Consider the following 23,745-nt stretch of genomic DNA (forward strand, 5'->3'; position numbering starts at 1 on the left):
GCATGGTGATAGAGACCATACAAACTTTTCAGGAAAAATTTGCCCCCTGAGGGCATGCATCTGTTTGCTGTCACCCAGTGACCCTTTTGGCTGCACAGGTGCTTATTTCAAAGAGCACCTGTGCAGCCAAAATAATAATAATAGTTTCTTATTTTTCTTTGCTGGTAAAGAACTGTTCATACCACATATGCTCCAAAAATTGAGGTGCAGTAGAGAAAATGTCTGTTTATAGTATAGTAAATAACTGGTGTGAGCCTCACATTGTAAATTCCCCTCCTCCACTTCCTCACCCAGAAATAGGGCATAGTGCAGTGAAAGTAAACCAAATATACATAGTTCTGTTAATTCACCCACAAAGGACCAAGGCCAAGGGCATTGCTTTCCTGTCCACAGAGGATGGCTGCTCTCCCAGCCCAATCCAGACACCAGGCACAGGACTATGAGCTTGGCACCACACTAACCCAGCTATGTGGCTTCTGGAGCAAAACCAGGTCATGTTCAGCCAAGAAAGAGCAGCCAAAATGCAGCTGCCTGTACCACTATGCCCTTAGATACTTGCACTGCTCGTGTTTTCAGGTCAAATTCTTTTTTCCTTGGTAACTGTGAAAAACAGACAACTTTCAGAAGTGTCTCAGAAGTTGACCACAGACTCTAGAATGCAAGGGCTTTGCAAATAGAAACATCCTGTCACAACTAAATAAAGCAGCTGAAGTTTACCTAGCTAAGAGCATGTTATCTATAACATACATTCTTGGAAGTCACTGTTTCATTCTTTGAAACGACAAGCAACAGCATGTGCTGCAGTGCTGCCTCCCCAGCTTGCACGGAGGATATACGCTGCTACTTTAATTTTCTACTCCTTGAATTTTTCCTTGGAAGTCTCCACCCCTTACATCACATTCCCATCTAGCCACCCCCAAGCACTTGGACTAAATAAAGCCAAAAAATCAAAGCCAGCTGATTATTTATTAAACAAACAGGACACATTTTGTCTTTGGTAGAATGGAGCACTCCTGGTTAGCTGAAGACTTTAAACTTCACATTGTGGGGGGCAGACAGAAAGGAAGGAAGCAGTGTTTCACTTTAGGAGAGCACACTGAGAACTCATTATCTGACTTAAAAGCCATGTGCCTACAAATGAAACTTTACACATACATAAGACTTAACAAGCTGTAAGCAAGCATCAATAGCAACAATCATATTTCAGTGATAACAGCCAGCTTTGATCACATTCCTTTAGGATAACCCTCCCCTTCAAATAATTTGCAGTTCTCTCAACTCATGTCAAGCCCATCTCCAACATCTGCCAATTAAAGGAAGAAGCAGAAATTTAAATAAATGGGGGTGCAGGGAGCAAGCTAGTGTGCTTTGTTTGTGTGTCAAAAACTTTACTAGGATGCAGAGAGGTCCCTGACAAACAGGGACCAGCAACACATGCAGATGAAAAAAAGCCAGTTATGTACATGGAAAGGCATTCCTAAATTTTTCCAGACAAATTCTGAATACTTTGTTTCCTGTGAGAAAATAAGCATTTGACTAGTGATCTCCTAATCAGGAAACAGACAGGTCAGGTATTTCTAGAATGCTAATGAATGTACAGAACAGAGCAGGGATTATCTGCTGCCTGCCTCAGCTGACACCAGGGACTCCCAGTATCTGAACTCCCTCCTCCTGTTTTTATTCAGGCCACAGTTTGCAGAAAGATCTTTTGCATGAAAAGAAAAACAATATGTGAAGTCAGCTCCCAAACGGATACAGAGAGCTACATGTGGAGCTACAGGAAGACAGAGCTTAGAAGCCACTTGCATCAGGGATTGTTTTCTTCTTCTGCTTAGGGAAAAAAGAGAAAACATATCCAAGACAAGAATGTGCAATAAAATCAGATTAAGGAATGTTAGTCACTCCTGGCTTCCCCTCAAAACAGAAGTCAAAAAGTTTCCTCCATTTATTCACAAGATGTCTAAACAGTGAGTCTTGCTGGAAGAATAAGAAAAGAAAGAAAAACAAAAAGAGAAAAAAGTGAAAGGAAAGAAAGAAGGTTGCTCTTCTCCACCTACTAATAAGCTCCTGAAGTATTCTTCCTTCATCCATGTACTAAAGGCCAGAGCAAACCCTGCAGCATCAGCAGGCACTGTGGTCAGTGCTGGGTCCCAGCCAGCCAGGAATGCAAATACAGTATTAAATGCATTCATACTTTCCCACTGAGACAAAGCCTGAATAGCCTAACAACTGCTCCATCCTCTGCGCTCCTTCTTCCCAGCTAAGCTGCTGATATTGCTCCTAAATACAGATGTCCCTGACTGTTTCCATCTATGTTTACACAAGGAAGAGGCTGAGGGTCACAGGGTGGAACAGCTGAGAAGAACAGGCACATTGCTGCAAACGTGTCCACTCTTCCTCAGATTTGGCTCTGGTACTCAATGGCTTTGCTGTTTGCTGTTCAGCATCCATTTACACAAACACCAGTGTGGTTCTTGGAGAAAGGAGGATTGTAATTGAAACCACCAAAAATAACCACTGGCATACAACACTTGTTATTTAGCACAGACCCCCTTCAGCAGTTTTCATGGTCATGATTCAGCAGACACAGTGGCAGCACTCCAAAATAAGGTCTCTTCCTCCTTTTTCTGAAAAAGAACCATGGAGCTGCACAAGCAGCCTAGGAGAGGACCTCATGCCCAAGCTTAACCAATTTACCACCACACTGCATTCTAGCCACAAGAGAAAACACAGACTAAAAGCAGTTGCAGGCAGAGAATTGTGCTAAGCCTTCACAAAGCCTCTCCCACAGAGCCCTGTTTCCCCATGAGCAAAACGGACCTGGGCTATTCCCAGTAGCTGGTGAGTCAAATAACTTCATTATGAAACGCTTGCTTAAGACCAGAGTTGTTATTTAAGGAGCAAGTATCTCACCTCCCTCTCAAAGATAATACAGGTACACACACACCCACAGCACAGCTCCTCTCTCTACCTACAGAAGTGATGCGCTCTGAAGCAGCTTTTGACTGCTTTAAATGTGTCACGCCAGCACAGGAGTTGTTTACCCAACTGCTGCTGAGATAATAAAACTGGACATGTAACACATCCCAGCAGTTGCAGAGAGCAGTCAACGTACTAAATAAAAAAACAACCACTGTTAGGTTTGGTTGGTTGGTTGGTTCTTTTAAAGAATAATGAAAATTCCTCATTTCAAAGAGGGCCGGGCAAAAAAAGTAACTAAATGGATGTACAAAGTGATGTTTTTCTCTAATTTTTTCCATATGAAGAGCACAGGGAGTAACATATGCCCAAGACTTCTTGTAAATATATTACAATGCAAAAAAGATTGTACCACACAGTTTCAAAACAGTTGAAATAAAACTCCCTTCCTTCCTGTAAATCTGTACTTAAACTACAGGCATAACACACCATATTTAGCATTTCCAGAGGAATGCAAACAGAGATGACCATGAGGAAGATGGCTGTGGTTGTGTTTAAAGACTTCCCTTTAAACTCCATCTTTTGCTTTCAAAACAGACAAACACTCCACGTCTGCAGAGAAGAAGCTGTTTAACAGCTCCCAATTTACACATCTGGGCAGGAGAGTTGCCACAGACAGGAGCGTTTTTGTCTTGCATTGGTCACATCAGATCCTCTGAGCTGTCAGACACAACCACTGTCATATATGAGGAGTCAGAATCTTCCAACCCAATTTGGAGGAACAATTAGTCTCCTCGGAGTCTTTATAAGGCTTTAATTGAACCTGGCCCATCAGCTTTGAACCTCACCTTCCTCCAAAGGTCCTGGGCTGCTGCCTATTCAGATTGTTACTGATCATTGCCCCCTTGGGAGGGCTGGGAATCAGAGTACAAATAAAGAGCAGCAGCAGTACCGTGTAGCAGTGGTACCATGCTGATGTTTGGAGAGGCATAGAGAAAATTACAGATAGGGAACAACTTTTTTTAAAATCGTAGAATTATGCATTTGACAGTGTTTTTAATCAAAGTAAACCACTCAGAAATGTATACATGTGTTCTGAGCAGATTACTCATCATAACCATTTAAAAACTATTAGTTGGCAATTATTTCCCAGTTGATATGGACTCCCAGTTGAAGGTGCACTAGACAACAGACCTAAACTCCTTAGTATTTTCCCCCATCTTTAAAAACAGTTAAGTGGCAGGGGATCTAAATGTCTTAAAAACACCTGATGATTGTTGTCCTCAATAAAATCTTATCAGACCAGTGTAAAAGCTGTTCACCCAGCTCCTGCTGGGATGATAATGAGGTACACAGCTTGCACATTACAAGAGCACAAAAAGAAGCATACCCACCTCCGGTTGTTGGGAAAGCAGGCTTCTGCAAGTTGCAAAAGCTCATCTGCTTTATCATGGAAATGATTACATTACTCAGGAGTGGCTGGTGGCAGTGACTGTGCCACCACCCTGGCAGACACACCACTTGTGTGAACTGGCAACTTGGCAATCATCAGTCTCCCAGCCTCTGTTTCCAAAAGAAGCACCACTCTGAAGAGCAAAAAACAAAGCTCTCCACAGAAGCTCTACACTGCAAGCAACTTCAGGGGCTATATTTCAGTAGCTCTACTCTTCCACATCTTACAAAAAAACTTTATTTTACTGACATTCAAGTTGCCAGAGTTGAGATTTAGGTAAAAACAAGTGTAGACAAATATTACAACGATTCTGTTTCTTCCAAATGGCAGAATTTGCAGTGCCATTGACACTGATAACATGCTTGAACTGTATACTGTACTTTACTATCCAAATTCAACATCCAGTCTCCTTGTGATGGCCTTTCTGATAGGGTTTCTCCAAAGCCATTCTAGCCAGATTGTGGGATTTCAGCTACCTAAGTCTCCCAAATTGCTCTTTAGAACAACTACTGTTTCTGCACTTTTATTTTCAAGCCAGTTGGTTGAGAATGCTAAATGCTATAGAGTTAAGCTGATTATTTATTTTTAAATTATTCATGCTTTAACTACATTAAGAAAGTTTTTAGGTAAATGGTCCAGGAAGCCAGGTTTTGCAGATAAAATATGTGAATTTAGAACTGAAGTGTTTCTTCTTAAAATCAGTGAGATTTTGCCTTTTTTTTTCCCCTCCAGTTTTTTTTCCCCATCTTTCCCATAGATATTTCCTGTGCATTCTCTCTTCCCCCTTTGAATTTTACTAGAACTTTGTGTTTGTGGGAAGTGGATTTTGGAGGAAAACTCAGAGATATGAAGACAGCAATCTCAGAACCATTAGATCTCCTGCAAGCTAATGAAGCAGCCAAGTACACAGTTGGAAGTTAGGTTCCATGTGAACCCAAAGAGACCCAGACTGCACCTGAACAGGGACAAGACTTCCCTTTTGATCCTGAACTCTGCCCTGATGCTTTGCACCAAAGTGCACCAACCTCTGTATCAGCTCACAGATCCATGTGTGCTGTAGCCAAACACCATGTCCAACAGGACAGGGTTCACTGCATGCAATAATAAGCATTCCTGATTTATTTTAGGCTGCATGAAAGCTAATAACATAAGCAAATCTTATGTTTGTCTTGAAACAGTACAAACACTAAGAGGCAGGGAACAATGTCTCAGCAAGACAGCAGGAACCAAATGTGAGTAATCACAGAGGAGTTTGGGTAGGAAGGTGGCTCTAAAGGTCATCTAGTCCAATCCCCCTGCAATGAGCAGGGACAGAGATCCCATAACTGCATGGCACAGAGCTGACACAGTCCTATCATGCAGGAGGGATGCAAGGCCATGCCAGAGCCTTTGTGCACCTTACAGACACAGGACTGTAGCAAGCCACCTTTTCAGATCTTTGCATCTCAGCACAGCTCCTGAAATGCCTCCAGCAGCATCCCCTCCACAGTGATCCCTCCTGAGCAGGGATGCAACATCTGCTTGTTACTTCCATTTGCAAGCAGCTATCCAGCAATGAATGCTACTGACACTGACGTGCCTGGTAGTGCGAGGAGGTCTCTGAGGTAAGGAGACCTGGTTTGCTGGAATTGTTCAGTTCACACCAGTTGTGAGCCACCATGGGAAGGTACCATTCAGCAAGATGCTGGCAGGCAGCCCAGCTAACCTAGATTACACTAGCAGATTCTCTCACAGCTGCTGCTGATGCACATAGGTAAGCATCTTCATCACAGTGATCTCTTTCAGCTCCCTTGGGACACCTACATGGAACCGAAGTGGTCTGAAACAGAGGCAATAACATTTCTGAAGGCAGATGGTGCTAGGAACTCTGATTTTCCAAGATAAGCACACACCCATAAACCAGACCAACAAGACTCAGGAGTGTGCTACCCACACATTGCATGAAACCCATCATGGTAGAAAGGCACCCGGGCCACACTCTGCAGCTCCAATGCTTCCTCATGATGCAACACAGCTCTGGGATCTCAGGATGCAACTGGTGAGAGGAAGGGTGTGGGACACTGCCGCCACTTACCAGCTGAACTGAGACCGAATGAGGTAGTGCTAAAAAAATCCACCAGGGAAATTATTATTCCAGGCATCCAGAGGCAGGACAAACTAGCTGCAGGGATGCTCTGCACATGGTCTGGTGATCAACACTGGTGAAGTTCACTGTAAGACAGGGCTTGGCGCACACCTCCAACAATATCCTTTCTCCTGCTCACCACCACTGTGCACTTGCCAGAGCTGATGCAGATGACACGTACCCTTGCTCAGGGGTCATCTGAGCAAAGGAAGATGAGTTTGTTGCAGCAAGCTGTTTCCTGTGATCTGCACCCCATGAGCTGGCTCCTGTGGCCAGCTGCTTCTGGGAATGTTTCAGAGACAGGAGATGGGTTCTGAGGTACTGCCAAGCCACTCTGCCCACAGCAGAACATGCTCAATGACAACAGATATCCAGTCTGCAGCTTCTCCCAGAGTTCCCCCTCTCCTCTTCTCTCCATCCCTCATAGATGACATGGCACGCCTGTGAGATGAGCTAAAAACCTGCCTGCACCCCAGAGAGCCCAGCAGCACCTGTACAACAGAGAGCACTGTACAGCAAAGAACAGCCTCTGACACAGACCCTCTGTGACACCCACAGGGACCACCCTCCTTTGTTACTCAGCATGTCCCCTGCCAGGTGACTGGAAGCTGCGGCAGGGGGAAGCCTGCTATGGTATGATAGCCAAGCATATCAAGGAAGGAAAAATAAAATCCCACTTTAAGCAAAATACAGCACAGGAACTAGTGTTTTTCTGGGGGACAGGCTGGGACCCTCAGGACAGCCTGCAGACAGCTATTCAATTCCTCTCTTTCAGGGCAAGAAATGTTAACTCTACACGTGGGTGACAAAAGCTGCCAGGTAATGCTGTCACATGTCCTTTGAAGTCAGCCAAAAAAACAGGGAAGGGAATATTCCACAATACTATCAACAGAACCTTTGCATCCACAAGCAAAAGGTAAGAGACTTCAACAGAAGTTAAATAAAGTTTATTTAAATTAAGTTAAATAAAAAAAGTTTCCTGTTTTTCAGAGTCACAGCCCATTACAAGCACAGATACCTTGATGAGGTCAGACAGGCACCAGCCACACAACTACTGAGACCAACTAAAAAAAAAGTAATCTGATGTGCCTCTGGGCTTGGTCTATTTACACAAGAAGTGTTAGCCAGATCTAGCAAAAATCATGACCAGTATCAGCATTTTCAGTCACCCATGAACATGTTATGCTCACTTACAGACCATTGTCAGCACAGTTTGTCCTCAATTATTGTCTGCCCATGGCAAACATTTGGGATACTTTTGGGTACAAGCTGATAAATGGAGACATCATGTGGTTACCCATACAGAAAAGTAACTCCCTCATTAAAGAACCTCATGGATGAAGAAGCAACTTTTGAACCATAGCATTGTATGACCCGAGTTCAGTTTAACACTGGAAGCAAGGATCTCACATTTTGTAAGCAGCACAGATAAATCCTGTACCAGGACTTGATGCCCAAATGTTGTCTCCCTACATGCTACCTTTTCCCCTCCAACATGCAAGGATTTTAAAATGCAATGATTACATTGCATTAGTGTTCAGTGCACTTTTAAGTGACTGAAGAATAATTCAGGTACAAACACTCCTCCTGCTATTGATATTCTTTGTCTCAGCTAGGAACAGTTCTGAAACAAGATTTTTAACGTTTCTTGTTGCATACTGTGTTCCAAATGTCTTATATTTCCCCCCCACATACCACCACAAAGGATAAGGCATGTTAAAATCATGCTGCTTCAAGGAATACAAGCTTAGGAAACTCAATTTTTAATTTTTATTAGCCACAAAGGTACTACCCCAGGAGTTATTTATGGGCTCTATTATAAAGCATTCGTTTATTCACTCAGAGTCAGAAAGAATTTCTCCCAAACTGCAAGAAACTTAATGGTTTTCTGATTAACACAATGTGTTTTGTTAATGCAATGGGTTTTCCTCCCTTTACTCATGTCAGCTGCTTTTCAAACTAAACCTCAGTAAGCACACAAAAGCAAAAATGTAGAGATTACATTACTTGTGTACAAAATCACTGCATCATACTACTAAAACTACCAAATTGCTTGTCAGGATAAACACAAAGCCATACTAAACCAGGCCAATAAAGTGAACAAACAGGTCATCACCAGTGTCCATCCCAGGCCATAACTAACAGACCTCCTCTTAGGACCCCTTCATGGCATCCAGGGATGAGGGAAAGAGCTTTAGCCCTTTTCAAATCCCAGCTGGTAACTCATCTTTAGAGGATGCAGTTGTGTTCACCCACAGCAGCTGAGGAGGCAGAAAGGCTGGCTCAGAGCTCGCCCCTACCAGCAGCTGGGCAGCCCTGCAGTGCCCTTGCAGACAGAGCTTTTCCCCAACTCCACTGAGTTCCAGCTGGTTTCTCAAGACACCAGACTGTACAGAATTTCTTATTTATATATCAATTCCAATTCAATAGTCATTCTTCTTCAACAGTTTATAACCTCTTTCTTTTAATTCTCAAGTAAAAGAGAATCTTCTCCGATTATCCCTTTGCAAAGGGATAATCAGAGAAGAAAACTAACTGGTCAAAGACTCACAGCAAAAGGCCAATTCTCCTCACTCAGGGTTACTTCCATACCTGTTCTGTCACTGCTCTCCAAGTCTTTTTCTAGTGCTGAGAGTAAAGCAACACCAGCACTTGTGTGCTTTCACCTAACACATTCTCCTGCCCAGGGAGCAACAGCGTTGCAGAGCAATTAAAAACCTGAGGCAAGGAGTAGAAAGCCAACAGCTGAGAGGGAGAAAAAAGCAAAAAGAGGGAGAAAAAGCAGAAGAGAAAAACTACAAAAATATTGGGGGTGGGAGGGCAGATCAGTGGTGAGGAAGTTATTCACGTGGAGCTTTTAGAGGTTACTTAATATCAGCATATGGCAGGGGCCTGAAGAGCAAGAACAACAGTGAAGTTTTCTAGGTTAATAGTTTCCTTAATATTCCCACAGGATTCGTTACTACTCTAAACATAGCGCAGAGGAAAAAATAAGATCCAAAGAGATCATCATCAGGGGCAGGTTCAAGAAAGGGTTCATTCAACCTCCCCCAAACTGCTTTCTCTCTTGGAGCTGAAAAATACCCAGAGTTCTTATGCAGTGTTAATACTGACCCATTTAAATTTGAAACACACAATCCCAACCACACAGGCAGACTGAAGACACATGAGAAGGTTTCATTAATTTTAAAAAAATAGTTTGAGTGGAGTTATATTTGTTGAACTATATTTGGAGTTAATTTTTCAATGCCTACTACAAACACATAGCAGAAATATCCTTCATTGCATGCTTGTTTTCAGTGCAAGAGTCTATCAATTAAGTTGTCCTAAGACCTTTAATGTACTTAAGGGTTTAGAATACTTCAAAACTTCAGCAGAATACCTATTCCTGAAGGCCTGAATCTTGAGTTAATGTTTGTATTTGCACTGTGCTATGTACCTTTATGTGCTGTGTGAAAGCTACTTCCAGTTTTGAGGTCTTGTCAGGAAAATCAGAGTCAAAGAAGAGACTGTCCACTCTCATTTTTATCTGCACATTGTACTTGTTTCCATCACTCACAGAAGGGAAATGACAACTAGGCCCAACAGGAAAAAACCTGAGCCATGAGCAGGAAACAGAATCACTTGTTTTGACTACTAAGGTAAGAAAAGGTAAATAGTGGAAAATTCCCCTCATACAGGGACCATAACAGAGGTGGATCATTTGACAAGTCTTCCTCACCACTGTTTTTACACAGCCAAGCCACCTGTCAGAGTAGCTTCACTATCTTAAAGAAAAAACATCAAACCAAGAAATAGCATTACTTGAGACTGTGAATACACATAATTGGAAGTTCTTGAATTTTGTTTTTTTCAAGTACTTGTAAGGCAGCAATCCACAACTATGAGACAACAAACAGAAGTTTGGAGGGACAGAAGAGTGTTTATTTGCTCACTCTTATGTGGGTTAGGAACTGAAGCTAGGCATGGAGCTGAGGAGAGGCTCCTATTAAAGGCTGCACGAGTTCCCACTGTTAACAAGTTTCTTCAGCCTAAATTCAGCACAGTGTGTGGTGCTGCTTGATGCAATTTTTATGACTGTGAAAGTCTATTTTTATTCTTAATATAGTTGGTTATGTGTATTTATTATTAAGTTATTAAACTTTGAAACTGAAAACAAATCCCATGCAGCTTTAACATGGAAGTGCAACAAATGTTTGCTGGTTTTGCCGGGCTTCTGTTCTGTGCTTACTGTGCACTGCAACTACAAATATTTATGTAGCACATATTTCTGCAACAGTTCCCACTATCAGCTATCCACTGACCCCACAAAGCCTAGTTGTAGACTATGCTATTTCCATCCCTCTTTCACTGAAATTCTTCCTTAGCAGCTGTTCTGGTTGCAATTAAAAGTAACTGGTGATGAAAATAAAATATCCTCACACTCTACAAATGGAGTTTTTGAGGAGAAAGAAAGAAGCAGCCTCACACTGGCTCTGCTCAGGCACCAGGTATCACTAGCCATGCAAGCAACAAAATCCAAGCCTGTTTTTTGTTTATGTCTGACAAGCCAGATTAAAAACTTTATGTTTTTAAAGTTGCTTAATAAACCAGTAGAAAGGTAATGATTACCCAGTCTCATAATTTGCACATGAAAGGTGGAACAGAGAAGCTACAGTAATTTGTTGCCAGACTTCACTGGAACAAACAGCTGCATTTTACTTATCTTCAAATATCAAAGGACTTGAGTGGGACAAAGATTACTTGGCTTGACAAGCTTTCAAAGACCCCTCCAGCTCAAAACCAGAAATGTTTCTGAAGAAAGTCATGAAAGGATTTAATATAAGCCTAGCAGCAATTCCTATATACTAGCACAAAATTTACCGCCATCCTCTAATCTTGTCAAAGCTAAGACAAGATGCTTTTCCTCCTTTCCAAATGCAGTGGAACTGCACACTTGCAAAGGCTAGAAGCAGACATGTTCTTCCTCCCAGGAAGCAGAGGCTTCATGGCAGTGTTAAGTTGCTTTAAATCTGCCCATCCCATGCTAGCTCCTCACTCGAGCACCTTGTTTTCTGCTCAAGGGCTGGCTCAGGGAGCTCAGCCACTGGGTCACGTTAGTGCCAGGGCAGAGGAGACAGGAAAGCAGCCTTGGGACGGTCTGACCAACACCAGAGCCACATCCTCCAGCGCACCCATGAGCTACACTGAGTGTCAGCAGAGTTTCTTCTTCACCCTCCCACCCTCCTTTGGAGCAGATAAACTGAAGACCTCAAATCACCTCCTCTGCACACTTTAATAAAATTTATTCTATTCTCTCAGACTCCTAGAAGATTATTGTGAAAATCTGCTCAGCTCAACCAAAAGGAGTTCAGTATTTTCCCTTAATAAGTGCTGCAAACTGCTGTATTAATATATAAAATACCTTTGACAACAGCAGTAACATCATATTGTTCTTGTTTAGAAATACATTTTGAGAAAACAAAGTCAATGCCTGTGCTGCAAAACAAACAGGAGGGTTACTGAAGAACCAAAAAGATGTGAAGGAATTGAACTCAAACTTTTGTAACTGTACCCACTCTAGAAGGCTGAGCAGAGAGTTAAAAGTTTTAGGTAGCTGGAAATAGCTGCTGCCTCAAAGCCAGTTTTTGTGTTTAACACATGTGGTTAGACAGCCAACAACCATTCCTGGGGATTATCTGCTCAGAGTATGAAAGACAATAAAACAACCAACCATTGCTTTTTCAGGCAGACCTGGGCATGATTCCCATTAGCACATTTTTATTTAAAACTGAATGTGATTGCTCTGATTTTATAATACAAGAAAGCTAAGCACAGATGTTGGTACTTAGAGCTGCACAAAACTTTGCCAGGTAAATAACAAATTGCAGAGTTATGAACTGCTTCTGAACATGCACAAATATATTGCATGGCACAGCAGTTTAAATTAGTCACTGCATGCAGTTGAAGAAAAACAGCATCTTCCAATCTTTACATTAAAACAAGCCAAATCCCAAACCCAACCAGGTAAATGCACATTTTCCCCTGTTGATTTTGGATCAAGCTTTAAGTGAGAACTGATGGTAGACAGCAGTTTTAACCACTGAAGGAGGAAAGCAATGACTGGTGTTCAGTGCTGGTTTACTGTCACAGTAATGGAATATTAAAAAATATAACTACAAAAGAAAAGACACTTTACCAAGTTTCTGAAGGTGGTACTTGATGACTTTTTACACTATCAGTTTTCTAGACTGCAAAATGCAAGACAACACAGATATCAGAAGTCATCAGCCTTCTCTAACTTCCATCCCTGTCAATTAACAGCTGCAGTTAATTTGTGGTTTTACTAATTTATGATGTAAAGCTCTGCTCCATCTTGCTGTGAAGTGTGATTTAGTGTAATGGCTATTAGAATATTCTTCAGCTTGTTCAGATTTTTTTTTTGCTTTTCCTGTTCCTGCAGGAAGTGTAATACTTGACAAAGTTAACCTGAAATACAAATTTGTCACCTGCCACTTCAGTGCTTCATCCTACTTGCAGGACACATACAACGAAACCATTTAAACCTTTACAAAGCTTTAAAATTAGGTTTACTGATGGAAAGATTTTGAATTTGATCTAGAATTTGCTTTACGATTGACAAAGTGCCCCCCCTTTATTAATTTATTGTTATTTTTATATTGTTATTATTTATGTTTATATTTTTAATATTGTTATTATTATATTTTCTCCTGTTGTGGACAAAGCAGAAAGGCTTCTCAGTTGAGTCCATTTGACCTCAGTCTGGCATCAGGATGACACCAGATAGGCTTGTGCACCACCTCTCCCACCTCCTTTGCAACTTGAGCTACAGCAGATTTTCTGCTACTGCCCATGTAAACCCTATAAACCTGGCTATCCCTGGTAGAAGTGAAGGTCTGGACATCAGCAGCCATCATCAGTTCTCCCAGTATCAAAATCATTACCCCAGATTTACAGCAATGTGCTCAGTTAACCACTCTGTTCACTCTGCTTGCTACACTTGGTCCTAGACATCCCACCTGGGAAAAAAAGAAACCTTGGAAAAAAAGCACTGCAGAGTACTGACAGAGTGATCAGCTTGTTCATTTTGCCACACTTGCTTGAGTTTCTGAACTTACCAGATTGAACACAACCCAGTAGGTAACACAAGCAAAAGAGGAGAAATTCCCAAATCTCTTTTACATGGTAGACGTCCACTTACACCCTTATACGCCCCTGCAAAGTTCAAGGAGTCATTTGAGGTAGGTTAACAATTAAGAACTCATTATAATTCTGCTACTTATTCCATTCTATTTAGAATGCTCCAATACAGATCAGTTTGAACACATACAATGCCTCTGTAAGACAGGCATTAAAGCAAGATTTGATAATAATTTCATTCCATTTAATCATACAAGAAATAGTGTAATGTGTTCACAGTATATAACACTAACTCCTTTCAGTTTTTCTGGTTTATGTTTCTGCTTGAATTCATAGGTTACACTTAAATATTTTTGCAGTATACAAGAGATTGCTTCAAGTGCTGTTGTTTAAGTCAGACACAGACCAAACACTCTTGAAAAACATGATCAGCATCATCAGATAAGCTCTTCCTTGATACAGGTCTTGGGTAAAATGCAAAAGTTATTATGGAGCAAGTCAAACACATCCTCAAGTTCCTGCATTGTTCTAAGGTCTTTGAGACATCTATCCCTTCCACAGCAGCAGGCACCTTCCATAGGGAGTTCTGTGCATGTCTGGTATCAGTTACAGCTGAGTGAACAAATCCTCATGCTCAAAGCATCAGTTGTAAATCACTACTGTACTAACAAAGCCAAAAGAGCCACGTCAGTTTACAACAGAGGACATGACCCATACTTGCAGCCTGGGAAAGCAAGTCAAAGGAAAACTGCTTTTTCTTTTTATAGCCTGGTTCTCTAATTAGGATTTTTGTCCACACTGTAATTTGGTATTGGAGACAAAAAAAAAAAAAAAAAAAAAAAAAAAAGAGCACCATATACTTTAAGCAGACAAATTGCCATGAGCTATAAAAACTTGCTACAGATTAATTTACTCAAACATAACCTGAAAATGTCCCAAATTCTTCAAGACACAAAAACTATCAACAGCAATCGTTGCAAGCACACTGGGAACACCAATTCTAGTCCTTATTAAAATGGCTGGCCAATAAGCACTAACATCCCCAGTGTGGGACTACTGTGATCCTGAAAAATTTGGCACTCAGGAGATTTTAACAAAAAAAAAAAAAAAAAAAAAAAAAAAAAAAAAAAAAAAAAAAGAGAGAGAGAGAAAGGGGAATAAAACAGTCATCCTATACCTGGATACCAACCTGGTATGAAAAGTCCAAGCAATGAGCACAATGTTTTCCTCCAGGGACAAGTGAAAGAACGGCTTTTGAACTGAAAAAGTGCAAGACTAAGCTCAGATGGAAAACATCAAACTAGGAAGCTGTTGCTTGATTATTGTGCAAAGACTAAGTTACCTATTTTGCCACTCTGAGAATGTTTTAAGTGTTTTAACATGACTGTGAAATTGACCTGACAAGAGAAAGGGTAACTCAGCTATAAACTGGGAAAACAGACAGGATGACTAATCATGCAGCTGATAAACAGTTTGCTTTGCTAGAAAAAGAGACCTGACCTTCAACTATTCAGTCCTCCTGTGCCTGCATACTTCTGCTCTCTTCCCTGAAACTCTCCCTACTCTACAACACAGAGAACAACCTCTGGCAGCCAGCTCCCAGGACTACTCCCACTGAAAGGCAGTGATCCCTGATCCAACAGCCTAGAGAACCCATGCTCTGCAGTCTCCTTCAAAGCCCCAAGAGAGCAATGCTCACATATTTTACTAGCATCCCTGTCATGCTAATTTCCTGCCTCTGAAGTCACAATTTAGGGTGCAGGCACACCACATTCCCCTGAATGGCACAATGATTCCTTGGTGCTAGTCACCTTGTTCTCTTGTGCAGGTTTCTAGCGGAAGGACCAGCACTACTCTATCACCCCAGCAGAGCAAAGGAAAAAGAGATGAAGATTTCACCTTCATTCTTGAAGAGAAAAATTTCTAAAGGCTTTGTCTAAGCAAAGGCGATGAGCATGACTGTTAGGGGCCATCCACAAGTATGAATCTCAAATGTTAACCTCAGGAGTCCCCTATGAAAGTTAGCACCAAGCAAAGGGATGGGGCAGAATTTACTGTTCCCTTCAGCTTTATAGAGGGAGAAGGTGGGCTGGGAAAGATTTCAGGCTCTACCACACGTGAGGAAGAATAGGCCTGTCTTCCTTCACTTGTTTGCATGAGTCTTTTCACTGAACAACAGGTAAAATAAAAGCTTTTTAAAAAGGAAATATTGCCCTTTTCCATTAAGGTTAAAAGTTAGAAACCTTAATAACCAGCACACTTTTCCTAGAAGAAGAGAGAGAATTTTTTCTATATGTAGACAACAATTCTCTGATTTGCCTGTTTCTGTGATCAGCATTTTGGTGGCAAGCCCCTCCCAGTGCAGGGTTAGGCCAGTGGTTTCAGCAGTCTGTCCAGAGCACAGAGACCTGTGCTCTGAACAGGACTGATCCAGAGACATGAATAAACTTAAACTGAAGTAGGCATGACAAAGTCAAGCAAAGGATTGCTCATCACTTGACCCACCACGAACATTCACAAGCCCCAACAGGCATTGCAAGAAGACCTAATCGGATTTGTGATACACATTTGCACTTTCTGCACAAGAAGGAGGAGCAAGTTTTCTCCCATAGACATTTCCACTCACCTAACAGACAGATCAGCTAAACAAAATGCTCTAAACCCTCTTCTCAATTGGCTCTTTGAGCATCTAAAAATCACATCTAAAAGGGGGCAGACAATATGCTCTGAGCAGACAGGAGACACACAGTCCTAGACGTATTTGATGACACCAAATCAAACACACTCCACCAGCTCACACCAATGAGCAGGTTGGAACCTCTTGCTAAATCCTTATCAGGACACAGCAAGAGTCCAGGCCAAAAAAAAGCCACATGACTGCTCCAAATCTCAAATCAAGTCTTGTTTCTGAATCTGTTGCTGATGAGATTTTAATTCCAAAAGGCCCTGTACTATAAATCACTAAATGGCTGAAAAAAAAAAAACCAAAAAAAAAAACCAAAACAAACCACTGTGGAGGAAGTGTTAACACAGTGTTAGATTCCTCTGGGATTTAAGGAGCTCTGTTTAAGGAGAAGACACCTTTTTATAAAAACCAATCCTCTTCTGAAGAGACTGACAAACATGGTCCTTAAGGAGAATAACACACAGGCCTTAAACCTGATGTCATCTTGACATTCAGGCAGCTCTTCCCAAGGTTTCCTTGATGATCCAAAATGGGAAGAATCAGCATTCCTTAGTATAAGGACAGAGGGGAAAAAAATTCATCATTTGCCAGGTTAACATAGTCAAACAAGATGTCATTTGTGACAATTTTTTCTTCCTTTCAGAACTACACATCTGTGTGCATTCACACACAGGCATGAATAACGTGGGTATGATGCTGACAATCAAGATGGATAGGTAAGATCTCTTAATGTGAAGCAGTAGTACTAAGATCCCCTCCCTCCACCAAGCAGAACGGTGCACTTGGCATGCTCAGGTGATGACAGGGTACCAGTGGCACAGGGTACCAGTGGCACGAGGTACGTTCACCTCAGACAGCAAAGGGGCTCACGGTGATTCTCAGCATGGTATCCTTCAAATATCTTATAGGCAGCAGTGCAGTCCCTCTCCCTGCCATGAAGCCATGCCATTCCTGCCAGCTGCAGTGAAGTGCCTGTGAGGAAGAGCAAGATGGCTCCTAGACGCCTCTTACATGATTTCAGCCTTTAAATGGGTGCACAAATCCATTCTTTCCCTTGCTGCAGCACAATCTGAGGCACTGAAATGAAACTGCATCTTACCTTGTCTTTGGATAAAAACCCTGAGCAGTGGATGAGCACTTGAAACAGCCTTGAAGAAGTTGTCATCATTATTAATAGGGAGAAGGTCTCCATGCACATCAGCATATCCGATCATCACTTCCAGGTTGGCTATGTGATGGATGTGAAGAATTAGTTTGTAGAAGTCTTCAAACTTTCCTGGCTTGTAGCGATCCAGAGAGAACCTTCTGAACTCTGCCCCAAACTGCAAGAGAAAGCAAACAGAGCATCAGCAGCTGTGTCACCACAGGCCAATGCTCCAGTTTGGCATTTGAACGTGGTATAGATCACCTCTCTTCACAGAATGAGAGAGCCACAGGATCAATCATGTTGGAAAAGACTTCTGAGATTAAGTCCAACTTCTACTATTCAAATCTATTCTGTGGTGAATACAGTCATATGTTGGTGCTTACAAGTCTACTAATGGCTTTTTAGGTCATCCCATCAGAACACAATCATGGCTACCAAGACATCACAGGTACACTCAAGTGTTCCATGTTAAAAAAAAAATCACATTTTTAAAACGTGATTTTTTTTAAAAATTTACATTTTCATTAAATCCTCTAGAGGATAACTGCATTTGTAGGACTTAACTTTGAAGATCCATCATTCATTATCATCATCTCAGGCATCCACAGAACCATTTCTCACCATAGCAGAAGTATTCACTCTACTGCTTTCAAAAGAAGTTACTCAGCTATTCAAACAACCTTATAAAAATTCTTTGCACATTTCCCATCAATACCACTGGGATCCCAACCACAAGACCTTTAAAGAAGCATGGTATGTGAGCACACAGCTTGTTATTAGAAAATACACTCACTCTACATGACCCCTGAATTTCCTGGCAACCCATGCAGCGAAAGGAAAGTTAGTTTTCATGGCTTTAATTTTTCTGTCACTCCACTGGTTTTTATTTTTAAAGCTTTACAGACCATTAAGTGCTTGTCAAAAAAAAAAAAAAAAAAAAAAAAAAAAAAAAAAGAAGCAGGGGTAGGAGAGTGTGATTTGGCACAAGACAATAGAAAATGTTATAAATCCATGAAGCTGTTTTAAGTAAGTCAAAGTGACTGAGGAGATGATTTCAATGGTCCTTATTTCTGATATTAGAAATAAAGTATGCTGTTAAGAAGCGGAGGGAAGAATTTGATCCTCTGTTTAAGGAAATCATGATAATGAAGACAGGCATCTAGTTAGACTAAACAGCTTAAATCACCTTTCTGGTACATTTAACTTAATATTTCAGATTGTATAGTATGAGTAAACTACTGTTCATCAACTGAACCTCTGAAGCCATCCTAACTCACTCATGAACACATGGAACCGCAGCCACAAATCTAAGAACAAGTAAAGCTGTAACTAGGACCTCATGGAAGTTCTTATTTGCAAAGTCAGCCAAGACCAGGGCTAGAACCAAAGACATAAAACTAACAAGCACACAAAAGAAATAAGAAGGGGGAGAATCTTCTCTAGACAAATTCTTCCTCAAAATGGAGAATGACTTGCTTAGAGGTTCTCAGCTGTTAAATCAACCATACATGCAAGCCACTCTTTTGCTGAGACTAACAAAAGTATGAATCATCACCATAATCATCTTCAAGCAAAAAGTAAAAAAAGAAGCCAACATAACCCTACTGGCTTTGGGCACAAGCATGTTCTCAAATTACTTCCGCAGTTATGAAAATCCCACTCTTGAGCATCAAAGCCTAGTTGTGATCATCTGAAAGCTTGTTTAGTCAAATTATGCTGCTTGTTTGCAATATTAACTGCTAGTTCCAGTTTGGATTTCAGAGTGCCCATCCAAATGCACAAAAGGCGAACAAACCACAGCTGGTTCCAATGGAGGAAAAAAGTTCTCCTTTGTCCTCCACCCCCTGCTCCTCTCCAGAAAAATCTGAGCAGCAACTTACTTCTGTGGACACACTTCAAACTGAAAAGAAAAAGCTGAAGTCTTTTTATTTAAAAAGTGTCCTAAAGTTGTTTTTTTTTTCTTAGATTCAAGCTGGAAAAAACCATCTTCAAGTGTCAAGTTTAACACCTACGTACATGATAATCCTAAAGTTGTTTTTTTCTTAGATTCAAGCTGGAAAAAACCATCTTCAAGTGTCAAGTTTAACACCTACGTACATGATAAACCAAAGGGGAGGGACCAAGATCTTTGTAGGTTTTGCTTAGAACTGCATCTACTGTTCTGCACACCTGAACAGGATCCCAGGATTCCTTGGGATTCCCTTAGCCAAAATGCCAGGGCACTCAGACACCCTGTAGGTTTTGCTTAGAACTGCATCCTGTTCTGCACACCTGAACAGGATCCCGGGATTCCTTGGGATTCCCTTAGCCAAAATGCCAGGGCACTCAGACACCACTCCCCGTAGCCCATTTGTTTACTGGACAGCTTGTTCAGGACCATTAGCACACATGGCACTGTGGAAGAAGCAGCTGCTGTGCAGTCCTACCCAGGCAGTACAACACCCACCCCACACAGCCCCCTGGGACCCATGGTCTGCTGGGGGAACCCATCCTGCTCTGCCCAACACAGCTGAGGCAGAGCTCAGGACATTGCACCCAGCAGGAAAGTGTCATGGAAAAGGACAGAGGAGAGAACCAAGGATGGTTACTTGCACTTGGCTGGTATGACCCAAAGCTCAGCTTAAATTGCCACATGAGAAGACAGCTGGAAAAAGGGCCAAGCCTCCCAGCCTAGCCCCTGCAGGCACACTGGAAACTACTGATCAGTGGAGCCTGACATGTGGGAATGCCACTGCAGGCTTGGGGCACTGAGGTCTGACAGGAATGCTGTCCAGTCAAATTGACTTGTTCACATGTTCAGCCTTGGGAAAGCCCAAGGGTCAATTTCATTTGCCTGGGAATAGCACAGTAGTAAACAAATGCGAAAGATTTCACTTGTGCTTTCTGCATGACCCAGCTTTTTAAGGCAAGGGAGCTAGAAGGAGGTTCTGTATAAGCGGAGGGAAGAGTCAAGAGGTTTAAACAGATAATGAGAATGACTTTCTTTTTGTTTAAAGGTTAGTATTACTGTAGTAATAGTTTAGCTGATTTATTCACCCTGTGTATATACACAGGCAGCAACCATTGTCAGCAGGTCTTTTCAGAAGAGGGGGAAAAACTGCTTCAGCTCATTCATCATCCCTAATGAGGCTGATAGAGAGTATCACAGTAATAATGGAGTTTGCAGTGCCACTCAGCTTGGAGACTGGGTGCTCTGCATTGTATTCAGCCAGGATTTCAAGATAACATCCACCGTGTATCTTACAGAAACTACAGATTCTGATAGCCAAAAGGACTGATCTGCTTCGCTAAGCCACAAAGTTCATCTTATCATATCCCTTCACAGAAAGACTCACAAGGACTGGTGTCTGCCCGGAAAGTCTCTGCCCAGAACAATACTGTATTTCACTGTTTGATAAACTAACAGTTTTAACAAGCAGATTAGTTTTCCATAATGAAGTAAATTAGGCCTATTTAACTAATGCAAATACTGCATCCAGTATTGCAGAAGTCAGAGGACAGGAGGAACGCAGGGAAGTTAAAAAGAATTTAGTCTGACAGAGCTTATTATGACTGAAAAAAATAACTTAGAAACAACTGCACATTTTGTTTCACAAAAATAACCTCCGCCCCAAGTTCCTCAAAGTATCAGCCAATCACTGTATTTGTTGTCTGCAGTTTGATGACAAAAAGCACACAACAAAATGCATCAGGCAGGAACCCCAAACAAAAACAGATGCCCAGAAAAAATGTTCTGATAAAAGTTGTGTTAAAGAAGAAGGAAGACACAGCTAGCTGATCAAAACTTACACAGGCTGATCAAGAGCAGTCAACTGCTTTCTTTGGCTTTTTTTCTGGCTAAAGGGTACAAGAGGTCAGAGGAGATGAGGGAGCAGGATTTTGAGGTTTGTTTACTTAGAGAGCTGTTGTTTTATGAAATGAAGGCGTTATTTGCAAGCAAAGAGGGCAACTCTTTTTTTTTTCCCTTTAAATTTTATGTTTCAAGATGTTTACAGAGCCAAAAATTAAGCCCTATGTTTATGAGGTGCCATCCCTCTAGTTTATTGCTGACTTTGAAATCAGGCTATTGTAATAAGAAGACATCAAAGAGCAACATTTAGCAATAAACATGAGTTACATTAGCCACCTACTTCTCCCATGAAGTAAAAAAGTCAAGAACAGAAAGAAAACTAAAGACTTTCATCCTTGCATAGACTGTAATTTCTGCTTACATGTGAGAATTTCAAAACTGGGAAGACCTAATCAGGCATGCTTTATCAGTGAGAATGAGCAGAGGGCAAGGAAGAGGAGGAGGGAAAAAGTAAATGGTTTTGTGCTTGCTGACTTCAACTGGGACTTCAGAGCTCTGCTGTCACATTCATGTCTCTGTTTCTTTGTTTCCTTTTTCTCCCCCAGTTACACCTTTCCCAGCTCACACAGCATTCTCTGGCTCTGCTCCTAGCCTCAGAGTGGCTGTCACTAGTGGCAAGAAGCCACCAAGCAGGCAGATGTTCTCTGCAACAAGTTTTCTCTTCAATGGCTTGCTCCAGAGCAGCTCTGCTTCACTAATATGATCGAGCTAGTGGAAAGTGTGAGATTTCATGTTCTGCTTAGATCTTGCTGTTTCTTTCAAGAGGGAGTCACAAGAGCAAGACACCTCCTCTTCTGTCTACCCTTCATGGAAATCCCATCAGGGACACAATTTCACTAGCTTCAGCCCCAAACATTTTCCCTGATTGACATCATGCCATACTTCCTTCTATTCCCTCCTTTTACTCTCCCAGAGAAACACAGCCATGCTTTAGTATCTTAAACACTTAGAATAGTTTCTCTTACCAAAGAAAACCAGTGGTTCCCCTTCTTTTTCCTGCTTCTCTGACACAATGTTTCACATTTCTGTTGGTTTAAAGAACAACCTTTGTAACTCCTTCAACTCTCTCCAGGGGTCTGCGAGGACAGGCTCAGGAACACTTTTCTCTCTTCTGCATCTACTTGGAAAAGAAATTCTCACTCTGTTCCCATCACCATCAGACCACTTTCTGCTCCTGAGATGCACCTCACATTCAGTCTCTCAGATACTTGGCTGTCAGCTCAAGGGCAACTTAAAGCCAAAGTTACCCTTTCCCCTGCCTCGCTTACTTTATTTCACAACTTTTGAGAACTAGACCACTACACTGCTTTTTTGCCTCATCACTGCATGGCAGTCTGTGAAAATAGTTATCCACAAAAACAATTTTTTTCAACCTGTTTGTTTGGAACCATCATCCCTTTCTTTGCCAGCCCTGCTCCAGTAGCTCCTCTCCTATCAGGTCACCCACGTAGCTGCTTTCTCCCTACCACCTCTGTCAGTGCTGCCTCCAAGCAGCGCACTGCCAGCCTTCCTCACTGCCTCACCTCCCGATGTTGAAACCCCCAGTGCCACTCTCTTCCAGAAACAATTGTTTGCAGGAAAGCAAAGCCTTTAAAATGCAGCTGTGATTTAAGTGCCCAGCCTACCTTTCCAAAAGCAAATATCCTCCTTTTTTATTCCAGTCCCCTGCATCTCTGGGAGCAAACCAACAAGTGTGTTTGCAAATGATGCAGATTGAGATGGTCCTGTGCAACACATACTCTATCATACCACAGAGCTTAAGCACTAACACAGCACAGGATGCACACATCCATGGCATGTCACCATCAGCATGAGAGAGAAAAAGATTTGGCACCTTGCCACCCAGAGGGACAAAGCAATCTGCTCTGGGAGAAAAAGAAGATTTGGCACCTTGCCACCCAGAGGGACAAAGCAATCTGCTCTGGTGAACAGCGTAGCTTCCTGCAGAAAGGCAGCCCTGCCCTACTCCAGTCTCCAGCGAGAGCAAACCACTTTCAGAACACTTACTGAGAGGTATCTACATGGATACAGGAAACCTGCAATCAGTAAGGGTCTGGCTGGTTGCAAACTTATTTAGGAGCCTTTTAGCTGCTGCCAGAGGCTTCCCCATGAGCTCAGTGCCAGCAACAGCTGCAGAGAAGTAATTTGATGCAGATGCACGCACACCCCTGGCCAGACCTGAAGGGGGACTGGGAACAGCTGTGCAGGGTGGAAGCAGGAGGGATGGCACAAGGCTGGGTGGCCCTGGGGCTGGAGCAGCACACCAGCCATTTCTGCTTGAATGAACTTCAGGCATTTCCAGTGGGAATGGGAATACCTCTGTATGGGGTGATTTTGCTTTCACTTAGAGGAGGGCAACATCTCCCAAGGTACATTTCATCTTTTAACTCATGGCCTGCCATTGTAAAGGTAATTAGAGGCAAGC

At 42.0% G+C, this 23,745-nt stretch overlaps 1 protein-coding gene across 1 annotated transcript in view; it reads right to left on the bottom strand.

Moving 5' to 3' along the window:
• The window catches only part of PARD6G (par-6 family cell polarity regulator gamma), a 65,421-nt gene that overhangs the window by 34,365 nt on the left and 7,311 nt on the right, over positions 1-23,745 (bottom strand). The window contains exon 2 of the mRNA XM_039711112.1: positions 17,423-17,645. Coding sequence (XP_039567046.1) covers positions 17,423-17,645 — 223 coding nt within the window. The remainder of the gene's footprint in view (positions 1-17,422; positions 17,646-23,745) is intronic.

Source organism: Passer montanus, unplaced genomic scaffold (assembly GCF_014805655.1).
Source record: "Passer montanus isolate IOZ18808 unplaced genomic scaffold, ASM1480565v1 scaffold24, whole genome shotgun sequence".
NCBI lineage: Eukaryota > Metazoa > Chordata > Aves > Passeriformes > Passeridae > Passer > Passer montanus.